The 14,828-nt window shown below is 51.5% G+C and overlaps 1 protein-coding gene and 1 long non-coding RNA gene across 7 annotated transcripts in view; one reads left to right on the top strand and one right to left on the bottom strand.

The window, feature by feature from the left end:
- The window catches only part of LOC107206259 (ras association domain-containing protein 8-like), a 34,024-nt gene extending 25,299 nt beyond the window's left edge, over positions 1 to 8,725 (top strand). For 2 of the 5 annotated variants that reach the window (XM_015631955.3, XM_015631953.3), the window contains exons 2-5: positions 3,825 to 3,978; positions 4,169 to 5,073; positions 6,044 to 6,212; positions 6,855 to 7,680. In XM_015631955.3, coding sequence (XP_015487441.1) covers positions 3,876 to 3,978; positions 4,169 to 5,073; positions 6,044 to 6,212; positions 6,855 to 7,273 — 1,596 coding nt within the window. In that variant the 5' untranslated portion in view covers positions 3,825 to 3,875 and the 3' untranslated portion in view covers positions 7,274 to 7,680. The other 3 variants (XM_015631956.2, XM_015631954.3, XM_015631957.2) reach the window with 3 other exon arrangements.
- Positions 8,726 to 10,827: 2,102 nt separating this feature from the next.
- On the bottom strand, positions 10,828 to 14,740 carry LOC107205291. 2 transcript variants are annotated; one of them, XR_001521909.3, is made up of 3 exons: positions 12,787 to 14,740; positions 12,039 to 12,131; positions 10,828 to 11,807 (listed from the first exon to the last, which is right to left on the bottom strand). It is a non-coding gene; the product is annotated as an uncharacterized LOC107205291 (long non-coding RNA). The 2 variants fall into 2 exon arrangements; XR_002001804.2 differs by lacking the exon at positions 12,039 to 12,131.
- Between the last annotated feature and the right edge of the window lie 88 nt (positions 14,741 to 14,828).

Below are 14,828 nucleotides of genomic sequence, written 5' to 3'. Positions count from 1 at the left end.
GCTGCTGGTCCCTATGGACACCTTGGTGCTTCATGGATGGAAGGCTCACCACAGCCTGCTCTCAAGAACTAATGCAGTTTATTAATCATGAGTTGTTATGACCCTACTCCCAGCCCAAACCCTGACACGAAAGGCTGGTCTTCTGGATTCCTTTCACTTTTAATTAGGCTTTCTTGGAAGTCTTCCCTGTGGTGCTGCTCTCCTGCCACCTGGCCCTGTAGCCAGCTCCCTACCAGGGGGTGGATATAGTGAGGGAGGTGAGTGAACCTGCAAAAATGGGTGAGACAGTGCTGGCAGGTTGCCCATCTCAAAACCTTTATGTTGGTCCCAGATGGTCCTTTTTAGGAGCTGTGGTAGAGATGTTTGGGGTGCTTTGGTATTTGGGTTGCAGCAGTTCTTGCTATTGGGTGAAAAATGTGTGGTTTTTTTTCTGAAACAGATCTTTATTTTTTTATTTTTCTAATTATTATTCCTGTGTGTGGCAAAATATAATAGAAAGACTCCTGCAAAGGGCTTGCAGTCCTTGGCTGGAAGGTGCTGTCTCAGCTTCTGAGAGACCCCATAGGGGACACAGCAGGTGGCCCTACAAATCAGGAGTGGTCCTCACTTCTTTGAGGAGGGTGACTGGCCAATTTTCTATTATTTCAGGTCCAGGGGAGATCACAGCAGCCATCAGGATGGCAGTTTACAGGAGCAAGATGTGCATCCTCCTGCACGTGCAGAAATACTCCTTCATCTCCACTTCCTTTAGCCTGACACTTTCAGGGAGGCTGGGAGACAGCAGCATCAGGAACCCTAAAGCTGCAAGATCTGAGATTTTTAATTTTAATTATTTTTTTGTCAGCATTTGAAATTCTGACTTTCAGTTAGGAAATATGTTGAAGTCATGGTATGAATCATCCCTACCCTCAATTTTAGGACCCATCACATGGGGAATGGGAACAGAAAATTAGTCATTTTGTTAATCTGCTTCCAATAAGAATTATTTAGAAATCCATAGTGGGGAGGGGTAAGAATAAAATGAGTGGCCTTAGGGAGCAGCCATCATGTGTCCTGGCACCCACAGCCACCTGCTGGCTTCCCTGGTGTTTTTCTGGGGCAGGGCCTGGCAGCTGCCTGCACTTCTGGTTCATGATCAAAGCAACCTCCTGGGGCAAGTACAAATAGAGGCAGCTGGAAGCCCGCCTTCTGCTGAGAAGGCTCTTCCCCAAGAAAAGTAATTCTTGCCCCCAAAAAAAGCCCATTATTTCTCCTACCTGGCGGTGTAATGAAGGCACACACTATTAATGCAGGGGGTTGGCAGGGAAGCTCATTAAGATGGGGGTCTGTTTGCAAGTGGAGCAATGAGACACCCCCAGCTGTGGTATTGAGTGATAATAAAGCACTGAGTGGGGCACAGCAAAGGTGAATGGTTTTAGGTTTATTGCCTGATGGGGTTTTATGGTGGTTTGTTTTGTTGTTGTTGTTTTTTTCTTAACTAGGCTGATGCTATGATGGTGGAGTATTGGGGATGAGATGCTGAGTGCAGCCTGTGAGGTCCCTCCCAAGCAGGAACCGAGGGGTTCAGGGAGCATTGCAGGTCCCCTCAGATAAGGATGAGCCTTCATCCTGTCAGCTCCCTTGTGAGGCCAGGGATTTGGGGGAAGAGGGCCAGGCTGGTTTTGAGTGGGAGCTGACCTCCCACAGAAGGCAGGGGGAGGGCAGGCAGAGAAGGGAGCAGCCCCCAGCCCTCTCCAAGGGGACAGATAACATCCTGCATCTGGCAACAAGCTGCAGACAGCACCCAAAACTCCCAGAGGTTACAGCAAGGACCGCCTGTACTTGCAAGGATATGTGGAAGCAATAAAATCCATTGGATTTTGGGGTGCTGGAGAATGTGGTGGGAATTAAGCTCTGGCTTCTTTTTGGGGGTTTCTCTCACATGAGGACCAAAGCTGGCTGCCCCTTTCCCAGTTTTTGGCAGCAGTGCCACACGCTGGGCTGCTGGTAAATGATTGCCTGGAAGGCCGGCTGAGGTGGGGCTGGAGGTTGGTGCCTGGTTTGAACCCGGACAGGTGCCTGGGACCCGTGTGCCAGCAGCCATCCTGCTCCCACAGCACTCGGCAGACGCTGGATTTTGCTGGCAAGGTGAGACTGTTTGGTGTGACTCGACAAACTGGGTTATTTTTCTTGTTTATTCTTAAGCTCCTGGCCCCCCCTTACTGGGTCATGCCACAAGAAGCTGGATTTGAGATTAGCTTGGTCCCTGGCCAGGAAAGAGGGGGGACAGAGAGTGCTCTGTGGGATGTGTTGCACTCCAGTTTTGGTGTTAGGGTGCTGTTGAGGGGAAGGCTGGGGGGTGGGGAACTACAGTGGTTTCAGGGTGAGTTGGGTGGTGCCGCAGTGGCACCTGGACTTTGCTCCATGCCGGGGGACAGTTGAAGCCTTGAATACACAGGATTGGGGAGCAGTGCCAAAATGCAACTTTAAATTTAATATCTTGAAAATGTTAGTGGTTTGGGGCTTACAGGGAGGTGGGCTGAGCCCAAGGTGTCCTTCGGCCCCACAGTTTTCCCCAGTGGCTGAGCCAAGGCAAACATGAGCTCAGTGCTGAGGTATTTGTGACGGCTGCTCTGTGCCCATGTTTTGGAGGTGGGCAGGGAGGTGGCACCAACAGGACCCAGCACCTGCGCAGAATGTCCTCACCAAGCTGTGTCTTCCCTGGTTTCTCCTTGCCTTTCTCACACCATGATTAAAATTCCTCATCAGTGGAGACAGGACCCTTCAAGGCCTCCCTTTGATTACTCAAGTAGGCAACAAAATATAACAAAGAAGTGGAGTTTAACCTAAGGTCAAGCCTTCTCACAGCCTGGCTCCAAACTTGGGATAGCTGGAGCAGAAGGAGGGGCTGCAACCAGCCAGGTGAGGCTGGGAAAGCAGTCTATGACCCCCTGGATGGAGGGCCTGAAAATTCTGTGTATGTTGCTTTATCCAGGGCTTTCAGACAAGATTAATACTGTCAAAACCAGTGTTTATAGCAGGAAAAATAGATACATCTTTGCACAGTGTTTGAATATTTGAGTTCTTTACAGCTTGTGCTTAATTTTTTTTTTTTGTGTGTATGATGGTTGCAGTTGTTGAGCTGCCTGAAGAGACAGGCTAACAAGTGTTGTTTTAAGGTAGTAGTACCCACCAGATGGGAGTTGAGCTGGGCCCTGGTGTTGGTCAGAGCCTGGATTTTGTCATGGGTGTTTATGCCTGGCTACCCCTCCCAAACCCTACCTTTGGTCATGCTTTTGTTCAGAAAGAGGCTTTATTTTAATTTCTTAATCCCTGTCTGACAAGTTGAGATGGATGTAAATATGAAAAGATTAAAATGTGCGTTATCTGCACCTTCCCTCTATATCATTGCAAAAGTGGGCAGCCTGCAGTTCATCTGACTTTTCCAATGTTATTTAGAAAATCCCTCAGTGCCACTCTGTCAAATTTTCAGAAAAATTGCAGTGAAAGTCCAGCAAACCCATCAGAAGTCTGTCCTCACAGCAGAAATAACCTGGGCATCTTTTGGGTGCCACGCAGGCACACAAACCCCATAATTTCCCAGTACAGGAAGATGTGGACCCCACTGTCCAGACATGAGGAAAAAAATAAATATTTTCTTTGCAGATGAATATCAGTGTTTAATAACAGCAGGAAAAGTGCAATCTGTGCATGGGGTGGCAGCGAACAACTTCTTTGTCTAGGATCTACCCCGTGGGATGATGATTTAATGACACTGCTTTTAAAGCGTCCTGTATTCCTTGTTAGTGGCTTGAGATGGAAACCTGGTTTCTTTTTCCCCACAGGCAGCCTGTCCTGCAATGACCCAGAGCACCTGAGGCCCGGCAGCCGTGGGGATGGAGCTGAAGGTCTGGGTGGATGGGATCCAAAGGGTCGTGTGTGGAGTCTCGGAGCAAACCACCTGCCAAGAAGTGGTCATCGCCCTGGCACGGGCCATTGGTGAGCCATCTCCATCTGCTGCGGGGATGCCCCATCTGCAGGTTCTTCCTGGGAAGAGGAGTCCTTGGGTGGGTGGAGGTCTTGCTCTGTGGTGGTGGAGATGGCACCAGCACTGCCTGTGGGGCAGCAGCCGCAGCACACCCCGCTGGCCTCTGCTTTCCCAATCTGATGTGCTCACCTCCTCCGGCAGGTCAGACGGGTCGCTATGTGCTGGTGCAGAAGCTGCGGGAGAAGGAGCGGCAGCTGCTACCTCTGGAGTGTCCCTTGGAGTCACTGGCCAAGTGTGGGCAGTATGCCAACGATGTGCAGTTCATCCTGCGGCGGACAGGCCCCAGCATGGCCGAGCGGCCCTCCTCGGAGGGCGCTCCCCAAGCTCCCGAGAGGACGTTCATCCGGGCCAGCTTGCCCATCAAGCCCAGGCTCACCAGCATAGATGGACCCCGTTCCAGGGAGCCAAAAAAATCCATGACCTTCAACCTGGGTCCTACAGGCTCCAGCGACCTGTTCACCGTAGGCCGATGGAGGCACCAAACGCGGGATGGGCTAGACTTAGAGGGTGGTGGTGTTGTGCAGCCCTCCAAGGAGGAGCTTTTTAGGAGAGTGCTGCAGCAGCAGGAGCAGCTGCATTCCTTGGAGGTCCATGGAGACACCCTAGAAATGGACCTACGGCTCTGGGAGCGCAGCCGGCTTGCCGGCCAGGAGAATGAGATCCTCTATCTGGAGCAACTGGTGCGGAGGAACGAGACGGAGCTGGGTGAGGAGGAGTTTTGGCAGAGTGAGCTCCGGCTGGAAAAGGAGTGTGAGCGGGAGCGGCAGGAGCGGGTTAGGAGCCTGCGGGCCAGCCTGGAGGAGTACACCCAGAGGATCTATGAGCTGAGTGTCCGGACTGAAGCCCTGCAGGAGGAGATCCAATGGGAGATGGCCGAGAGGGCCAAGAGGGGGAAGGAGATCTCTATGCCCAGCCCCATAGAGCTGGAGGACATGGCCACCAAAATGAAAAGGGACCTGGAGGCCAAAGTCAAGCAAGGCACCCAGCTGGAGAGCAACCTGGCCAGCGTGGAGAAGGCACTGGAGGAAGCTGAAAAGAACCTGCAGGTAGATAGGACTGGGTTGAGCCACCTCAAGGGGTGGTAAAAACTTCAGGAGGGGGTAGAACCAGCTTTCCAGACACATTAGACCAATGGGTTGAGTGGGGTTGGTTACTCTACCTGCCCAGTGAACTTGGGGCTGGGTACACAGCTCTCAGCAGCAGTGATCACTGACAGGGGTACACCACCACTCTTGCCCCACTGGCACAGGGTCCCACACCCATTGCTCTCTGCGCAAACTATGTCTGGGCTAATGCTTCTTCTAACTGGTGCACCCAGAGTACAAGATCACCCTGCTACAGCACAGGCAGTGGTGCTGGAGCAAGTGGTCTACAGGTGGGGTTGGTGGCATTGGTACAAGGGTTGATGTCTTGGATAAAGGAGTCACAAAGCGGATAGCACAGGTCCCCATGGTGCCTGTACACAAAGTCTTTTGACCATGCAGGGCTCACGGTGGGGGGCTATGGAACATGGAAATGGGAATGAGCTGTGATGTCCCCCCAGATCGCCTGTTGCAGCCTCCCAGCATCAGCGGCCAAGGGGCTGCGTAATTCCCGCCTTCCACCCACCGTGTCCCCTTTAGTGGCGCAAAACGAGGAAGCTTTTATCCAGCCAGGCCTTCCCCAGGCTGTCCGTGCTTTCAGCATCTTTCCTTGAGCATCTCATTTGCGTTTGGCATCTCCCAGCACAGCGGCAGCCGCCGTTTGATGGCTGCTCGCACCCTCTTGTGGAGATGCAGCAAAGCAGGACTGTTCCCAAACCAACGCCTTCTTCGTCCCCGTTGCCTGGGCACCTCCCTTCCTGCAGGCCCTCAGAGAGGGGCGGCTGAGCCACGGTACCCCTGAGGTCCCCTCTGCTGGCACCGGCAGGGTGAGCCCCAGCCGGGGTGCAGCCCCAGGGGATGATTGCCAGCTGGCTTGGGGCACGGGGGGAACATGCGGCTCACCCTGTCCCCCCCCTCGGTGTGTGTTTTGCAGGCCCAGACCCAAGAGCTGGAGGAGTTAAATAAGGAGCTGAGGCAGTGTAATTTGCAGCAGTTTATTCAGCAGACGGGGGCCACGGTGACCGTCCTGCAGGCCAGGTCCGAGGAGGACGCCCAGCCGGAGCCGAGCCCGTGCGAGCTGCCAGCCTACCGGAGAAACGGAGGTCAGCACGCTGCCGCTGGCTCGGCCGCGGGGGCTGCTCCGCGGGACCCCCGCCCGCTCCCTGCCTCCTTCTCCGAGGGGTCAGCCCCAAAGCTGACCAGCTCTCCCCTGGCCACTGAGGTTAGGCAGGTGGGGGTTTGTGTGCTGACATGGCAGTCACTCGCCACTCCAGGGGGTTTCAGAGATTCGTCAGCCCTGGGGCTCCTTCGTCCTCCCCCATTGAAGCCTGGGGGCTGCTCGTAGACACGCACAGGAGTCGGATCCTGCATTGCTGCTTTTGGGGCTGAGGTGGCTGCAGGGAGCTTTCCTTAGCAGCCTTGCTCATATCACCGCTGCAGCAAAAGGCAGGTGGCTGAAGGCCAGCGTCAGTCCCCAGGGGCCGTGGGCTGGTGGGGCCATGCTCTGGCCACAAATGACCTTTCTGTGTTTGGCGAGGGAAGGGTGGTGCCCAGGGCCTTGTCTGCATCCTCACAGCCATGAGAGGCAGCAGTAGGGGGTTCTCATGGAAAGGGATCTGGTTGTTTCTCCTCCGGAGCACCCAGAGTGGGTGACGTGACTGCCCAGAGGCACTGCAGCGGCCGTGCCCAGTGAGCATGGGAGGCTCAAGCCCTGCCTGAGGCTGATGTTTTTCCCCATCCTGTAGGTTTTTCTCCCACCGCTGGTATCGACTCACCTCCCCAGGTCAGCACCAAGCAGCTCCTCGGCCATCCCAGAACCCTGGCGGAGCCCCTGGTGTCCAGCCTGAACCCCGAGGGTGCGTATGTCCCAGTGGGGCCTTGGGAGCATGAGCTGGTCTGCAGAGGATGGGTGGGGAGAGGGGAGAGGCTTTTGCTGCCCAAAATGGGCTGCAGAGAGCAAGCGTGTGCTGGTGGTGGGAAGCTGGAGCTATTTATAGATGCCATTAGGAAGCGCAAAGCTCACACTCCGGCAGTCTCTGCGCTGCTGCCAGGGGCTCGCATGCTGGCAGCTCGGATCTCTGCCCTGCCAGGAGCTGTGGAGGATGGTGCTTATCCCCTCTCCTGCCACTCTGTATCCCCCAAGGTTAAAACGTTTCTCAGTTAGGATGGGGAGAACTTGTCTCCTGTCTTTTACAGGAGCTACTTTTGCTCCATCCTAGTGACCAGTTCATCCCAAAACCCTTTCTACCTCCCCTGACTCTTTTGTCACCTTGTATCTGTGTTTTGGGTGTAGCAAAAGAGAGCTGTGGTAGGGACACCTACCTGCTGTGGTGATGCTGCCTCCACCCTAGCATCCTACTCCCACCCATGCCACTTTTTCCTCAGCAAAACCCTACTGCCATCCTCCCCACAGCCCCATACACCCACCCCCATCCTTCAGGACACTGTGGCAACCGCATTCCCATCTCCCAGTCCAGGCTTTGTGCTCACGTACATCCTGTTTTCCGCTCCCCTTCCTGCAAGTGCTCATCCACCACAGTGGGATTGCTCAGGTGTTTTTTCTTCTCTTGTCTTGCAGTTGTATCAACCAGGCAGAGCATCTGGAGGTAGAAGGGCCCAGGCACTGGAGGATCAATTGTATTGTATCAATTGATTGAGGATCAAAGTGTAACTGTATAAATAAACTATATATATATATATTTTATATTTTTTTTTTTACTGCTTTATATTGTGAATGGATGTGGATGGCCAGGCAGAATATTTTTACAGACTGTAAAGTAAAAAAACTAGAGACTGATGACACAAAGCAACCCTCTTCCCCTGAGGATGAAAGCGACTCCCTTCCATTTTTTTTTAATGCAGTTTCTATATTGAACAGAAAACAGCAGTGCATCCATTCTGCATAGCCTCTTCAAGAGATCAGTCGTGTGTTTGGAAAAGCCCTTGTTCCTTTGACTAGGGGAGCGAAGCTGCAGTGGAGACCTGCGTGGAGGTTCACCTGGATGGAGCAAGTTAACAGATTTTACATCTACTCATCACAGCAAATGGGGCCATGACAAACAGCCTCTTTGCCAGTGGCACAAGAGGCCCAAAAGCAGCTTTAAGACAAATTTCTGGCCCCTCTTTTTTTATGTATATTATAAGAAACCTGTAGAAGAAACCCACTGTCCATGGTGCCACGGACCATGTGTCAAGGAAGCACACAGTGGGAGCTTGTTTTTCTTAAATTCATTTTATCTTTCAACTTCTTTTTAAAGTAAAAAATTGCAGAATGAGCCCTTCCCCGGTGGTGGTGTGAGTGGGGAACAGGACCAAAATACTCTTGGTGACATTTCCCTGATATTTTTAATTTTTCTTATTTTTAACTTGATGGCCAGTAGTTACCATTTTGTTCATCTGTCCCGGTGCATCACCTTGTATTTTAATTGCAAAACCAAAGCGGTTTGGGGAGGGGATGAGCTTGTCTGGGAGATCCCCGAGCCTGTTTTCAACGTGTCGTATGCGAAAAATGTGACTTGGGCACAAGGTTCACTGTAAAGCCCCGCTTCCCCTGTGCGAATGTAAATCCTGTGCGCCGCAGATCCAATTTTCAATAAATCTTTGGGAAAGGATTTGAGCAAAGCGAGCGTGAGTGTGCTGTTGTGGCCAGAGTGAGCCGTCCCTGCTGGTGCCTGCTTTGGTGCCTGATGGATACATCCGAGCGGTTTGCGCACCCCGCAGCTGCCTCTTCCATTTCCAAGCCATCTCTTTCTATTTGCTGAATTAAAGCTGTGAGTATTTTATAACCGACTGAATCTTAGGCACACAGTGCCCTTTTCTGCTTTTTTTTCTTTTTTTCTTTTTTTTTTTTTTTAAATTATGAAGTGCTTTACAACCAGGGGATGCAGCTTGTCTCCAGTGAGATGTGGCCATCTCTGAGATGAAACATGGCAACATTTTAATAATGCACAGCAGCAGCTCGGAGCATTTTAGGACAGGAGGCAAAGGGAGTGGTGCTCGGCTGCAGACAGGAGCAGGTAAGGGGAAATTTCCCATTTGCCTCCAAGCCCCTTTGTCTGCACCTGGATAACAGCAGCCAGGAATGTCAGCTCCTGCTGTCCATCTCCATCTCCCCTGAGCTTCTGCTGGGCTCTGGTCCCTGGGGACATCTTCCCCTCTCAAAGCTGATTCTCAAGGTGACACCCCAGCCCAGCAGGCTGATAAGTAAAGGATTAAAGTTTGCTTTGTTTGGGAGATCCACTGGTACTGCTGTGTCTTAGGTTATGACTGGAGAGCTGCTGCAGTGGGGAGACGCAGCTTTAAAGTTGCTTTTTTTGAATTGGGGCATTTGGGATTTTTTGGGCGGGTTGTTTTTCAAGCTCCTCCTCACCCTCCTCCTTAAATCATGTATCTCAAGGAAAATTAGTTTTAAATGTGTCTGTTCCATGCAGTTGCATTTAGTTTCTCCCATGCTTGTTTGCTTTTTGGGCTTTGTGTGCTTTTTGTTCTTTGGACTCTTGCTTTTAAAGATTCTGCCTTGCTAAGAAGTGGGTGATGGACATTGTAAAGAGCATTTCTGTGCTGCTTGGAAGGAGGGAAAGCAGGTTTAGAAAACCTACTTGCCTTGGATATTGCTGGATTTCAGTGTGCTATGGGACGTCCTCCCTCTGCATATTCCAAAAAAATGACCTCTGCAGGTTTGAAACTGGATCTTTCATTTTTGGGGCTACATTTGTAGCTTTGCCTTCTGCAAAATAAACAGGAATAAAGAGAACAGGGTCATCACTTAAGGTACTTCCAAATGGGGGCAGAAAAGTACTTTGAATGTCTGTGGGGGATTTTTTCCCTCTCTGTTACAATTGTATATTATTTATTGGTTTTGCAGGTTCAGTCATAATCATAACAGGCCAAACCAGCACCAGTCTTTCCTGGAGGGAGGTGTGGGAGGGTGTGGAAAATAAGGATTTAAAATATTATGTATGACAGCAGATTTTGGCGCTTCAGCTGATGCCCCTTGGCTGGCATGCAGGGTTTGGAACTGTTCCATGGGTGGAAAACAGAGTAACTCAACTGTGTCCCCCACTGAGGTCTGATAACCAGGCATGGGGTTAGCGAGAGCACCGTGACCAGGGGCTAACTGCTTTCAGCCCAAGACTGTGGCTCTTTGCAGATTTTCTTCATTTTGTGCCCTACAAACCATCACCCAGCTGCTGCCTCAGCCAGCAGTGTTCCGTGAGGTAATAAATCACTTTGATTAACACCTCTGTCCCCGCTGTGGTGCACGTGAGGGAGAGGTGGTAATCAAACTCATGTGTTACCTCAGGAGCTCCCCAGCCTAGGGTGACCTATATTCCTGCCGGCTCGGGGGGCCTGCGCTGGCCGGGCGAGTGCGGGTCCCCGCCGGTTATTTAACGCAGCGAGGCTCAATACCCGCTCCCCCGCCTTCCCGCTTTTATCTGCTCGAAAGTCTGTGTCAATAATACATTTCTGCCATTGAATATTTTATTGATGGTTTGACTTTTTTGCTGCTCGCAATTCCCATTTCAAGGCTGCGTGATTGTTCCTAATTAAAATTTTATGCCCTGGGACAAGCCTTCTTGCTACAGTGGAGATGATGCTGTCCTTTTCTAGGCCACTACGGAGTGGTAGAAGGAAATTACCATTACCCATTGTTATGAGATTAAAACAAAGCAAATAAATTATTGTTTTTTTCCCTTAAAAAACAAACCAAAAGCCCTGCGTACGGCGCGTACTGGAGAGGGAACAACTGGCTCGCGGGCAAGGCAGGGATCCAAGCGTGCAGGGTGGCTCAAGGATGCTGTGCCTGGCTGTGCAGGGACTCGTGTCCCCATGTCCCTCAGGCGCCGTGGGCAGCTTCTTCCTGCCCTGGAGTGGGCGGGAATGGACTTCAGAGCTTCTCTCTCCTCAGATGTTTCTCCTGGCTAGCTCCAGTGTCACCAAAAATCACAAAGCAAAGGATATACCTGTTTTTCACTGGTGAGCAGCCCCACATTTTTGTTGTTTATTTTTTTTTTTAATAAATCTGCAGGTTCGGTCAACACAAGGCACCATTCAGAAGAGCATTTGAGCCACCTCCAGCCTCCCTGGCACCCTTTTCCTGGCTGCACTACCTGATTTATTTTTTTTTTTAGGTTTGTTTTTTTTTTTAACATTGCATAAGAAAACTAACCCCCAGCTCCTTGCTCCTCTATCCTGGACTGTCAGCTCCTCACCATCCTCATCAGATGGTGGTCTGGGTGCCAGCACTGTCCTAGGCCAATGCAGTTTCTTCAGGGTAACACTGCTGCAGACACTTGAACCATCCCCAAGTTGCGGTTATGTATTTGTGCAAGTTCCTGGGTGTTTGGGTTTGGATTTTTTTCCCCCTCAATTTCAGCTAGAGTGCTAGAAGCGTTTGTGCTGCCTTCCAGCCCCTGGATTTGGCAAGCAGCTTTTAAAGCACACACTTCAGCACCAGTTACATAAGGAAAGGTGTGAATGTCTGGAGGAGAAAATGCCTGTTGGTTTTGCTCCCCAAGTGGTGTACAGATGCTCTGCTGCTTGCTCCTGGCTGCACAGATTCTACTAGCATAGTTCACTGTAGATGAAGAAGAGATGTTTGAACCGGTGTGTGTCCATGCAGGGAGCATTCTCTGCTCTCCTATGATGATTTTTCCTTCTCCATCTCAGAGTGCAGAGTGACTGCATTCTACCTTGCCCTGGAAAAAAAACAAAACATAAAGCACTAGAGGAGGCTGGGAAATTTTCTTGTTTATGGATGAGCAAGTTTCTCTCCCAATGGAACCTCCTGACAGCAGAAATCTTTCTTTTTTTTTTTTTTAGGATGTATTATATAAGTCCCTGCTTGCATTTAACTAACTGACTTCCTCTTAAACAATTCATGTACTCCTATTCCTCATAGGGCAGCTTGCTCCTTTGGTGAGGCTCACCTGACACTGGGACATGTTATGGACAGGACACAACAGGCGCTGCTTAGTGTGATGCTTGAAGGGTAAGGCCTGTTCCCTTCCCTCCATGAAGAGCTGAAATGAGAACAAAATCTTTGAGGAGCACAAAGAGTCCCTTCAGCTCAACAGGCCTGAAATTCAGCATCTTCCCCTCCTGTAAGGCACTCCCCTGCCTCTCACCAAAAATCTCACAGTTCTGAGTGAAAGTACATGACTACTCTTCTAACCAAGCTACATACCATCCTATAAATCTGTTTATTAGCTACTGAAATACATGAAATCAAAGGGCACTGCAGCCCTGGTGTATTTTCTCATCGCTCAGGAACACCCTGGTTCTAGGCCCAGATGGAAGGATGATGCTGAGCTTTCTGCTTGAGGGACAACCATGTCACACCCTTCTGCTCTCCTTTTCAAGCCACCTTCACTGGCCACAGAGGAAAGGAAGAGATGGGAGGAACCAGGAATGCAGTGCAATCAGACACATCACTGAGAAGGCACAGCTTTCCTCTTCACCTGGTCTGTTGCCCTGGACCACAGTAATCAGCACTCAAACACTGGTTTTGCACATTTATTGAAGACTTCAGGTGACAGCGCAGCAGGTTAGTTTTGAATCATGCCACAAGAATGTTAAAAACAGGAATTGAGCTGTAGGCTCCCCCCACTTACTGGAGACACACACAAAAAAGGCAAAACCAAACAAACTTCACTTCAACCCCTTCCTTTTGCTTACTGGAGCTGAACAGGATGGTTCCATTGGTAGCAGGAAGTCAGAAGCATTCATACCATAGTGCTGCTCATGGGAACTGGGACAGGTCTTGCCAGGCGACCTGCAGAGCTGCTTCTGCCAGCGGCATCTCCCGGGGTTAAGTCATCAGCCAGCACAGTCCCAAACGCTGGGCTGTTTATTCAAAGAAAAACAAAGCACCTTCATTTTCAGACACAGGTTTGTTACTTGCATGGTCACCAATAAAATGGATTGGCAGGGGTCTCTGGCCTTTAGTTTCAGCTCTCAGACACACTCGTACATGGGTGGATTTTGCACCAGGTTTCCCTCTCTCCATGTGGCTACACTGTGCTCCTGCCTGCTTGGGACCAGCAGTGGGAAGATGCTCTAGGTGCAGCTAGGGAAGAAAAAAGCAATCCGGGGCTGAGACAGCCGTGAACTTGTCTGAGCCCTGCCCCCTCTCCCCCCCACCAAAAAAAGGCCCATTCGGCTTCTGAACAAACATGAAAGCATCTTGGGTAAATTCAGTTGGTTTTCCCATCTTCCCAGGGTGTTTGAGCACTACGGAAAAACAGAGCACAGAGGGGGCTGAGTTTTCTTGTGAGGAACAGATGGTCCTCTGGGACCCAGAGGCAGAAATTACAAAGAGCATGAAGGAGAGATAGGGACAGGCAAAACTTCTTAGAGAGACACTACCAACAGAGGACCTTGCTCTGCCTTCTGTGCAATTAACTACTTATTGACCAGAGCACTGCTAATTCCTTCAGATCAAGCCTTTATAACAGCCCAGGGCTACATGAGAGCAGCCCCAAGAGTAGGGGGAATACCTGAGCGCTTTCAGGAAACCTCAGCAGCTGAGGTGAATCCTAGCTGGTTATTAGGAACTTCAGCTGACAATGAAGCTGTGCTGCTCTTCAGAAAATATACTTTTCAACTACCCAGCTTCTTCACCAGCATAAAATCGCAAGAGATAACTTTGTAGGAGAAGCCATCTGCTTCGTCACTTCCTCCGTTTTTAACAACAGCCACCCTGGGTGGCTGGAAAAGTCCCTGCCTGGCTCGCCTTCCTGTTCCTCGGGGCCATGAAGTCAGAGTCCCCTGCGTGACATCACAGCACATCGGCCAAGGCAGCTCTGCAAATGCTCAGCCAGGACTGGAGTGCCAACAGAGCCCTGGCACAAGAAGTAGTAAACAGTGAGCAAAGGTGAGGGGTGGGATGGAAAGAAAAACCAGCAACAAAAAAAGAAAGTGAGGCTCGTTCCTGCTTTTCCTTCAGCAGACTCGAGAGTCTCTCTTTAAATGTGACTCATCCAGGGCAACACTAGGCAGAGTTTCTTCTATTAACACACCCTTGGCAATAGCAGTTCAGTTAGTCACTGACCGGGTATCAAGACGTCAGCGGCCGGGATGATGCGTCTCTAACTTGGTACGAGTCCGCTAGCACTTATTTACTTTGGAGAAGAGCAAGAGAACAGAGAGGGGAACACGCCATCTCTCCTGAACAACTTTACCACCAATTATTCGCACCCACATGCCGACACGGCCCGTTCCCTGCATCTCCGCTCCCGCCGGACACACCGAGCCCCGCTGCAGGAAGTGTTCAATCTTTTCGCGCTCCCTGTGCGAGTGCGGCCGATCCCGGGGCACTCCCGGCAGCGCAGGGGTCCGCAGAGCCGAGGATGGGGAACCGCTGGAGGCAGGACAGTGGCGACGGACGGGGGAGCCGACTGCTTGTCACGCCGGAGCCCCTCACCTGGCTGGCCGAGAGGGCAGGAGGGCGTCGAGGCTTCGAGGCGCGGGTCCGGGGAGGCGAGGCGGCCGCACCGTGATGTCCGAGGAGCAGGTTAGCCGCTGTCACACGCACAGTGGAGTCGCCGAGAGCACAATGTGCGTTAGTCAGTGGCTCACCTGCTCCTGGAGGGTGACGGGGGGGCGGCGGAGCCCGCCTGCAGCAGAGGAGACACCGGGCAGCGCGAAGGATGGGGCGCGGGAGAGGGCAGCCGCGCCGTGCCCGGGCTCCGCGGCGCGTGGGGCTGCAGCTCCGCGCT

This window comes from Parus major, chromosome 5 (assembly GCF_001522545.3).
Source record: "Parus major isolate Abel chromosome 5, Parus_major1.1, whole genome shotgun sequence".
NCBI classification, from domain to species: Eukaryota; Metazoa; Chordata; class Aves; order Passeriformes; family Paridae; genus Parus; species Parus major.
This window is presented reverse-complemented; position numbering and strand designations above follow the sequence as displayed.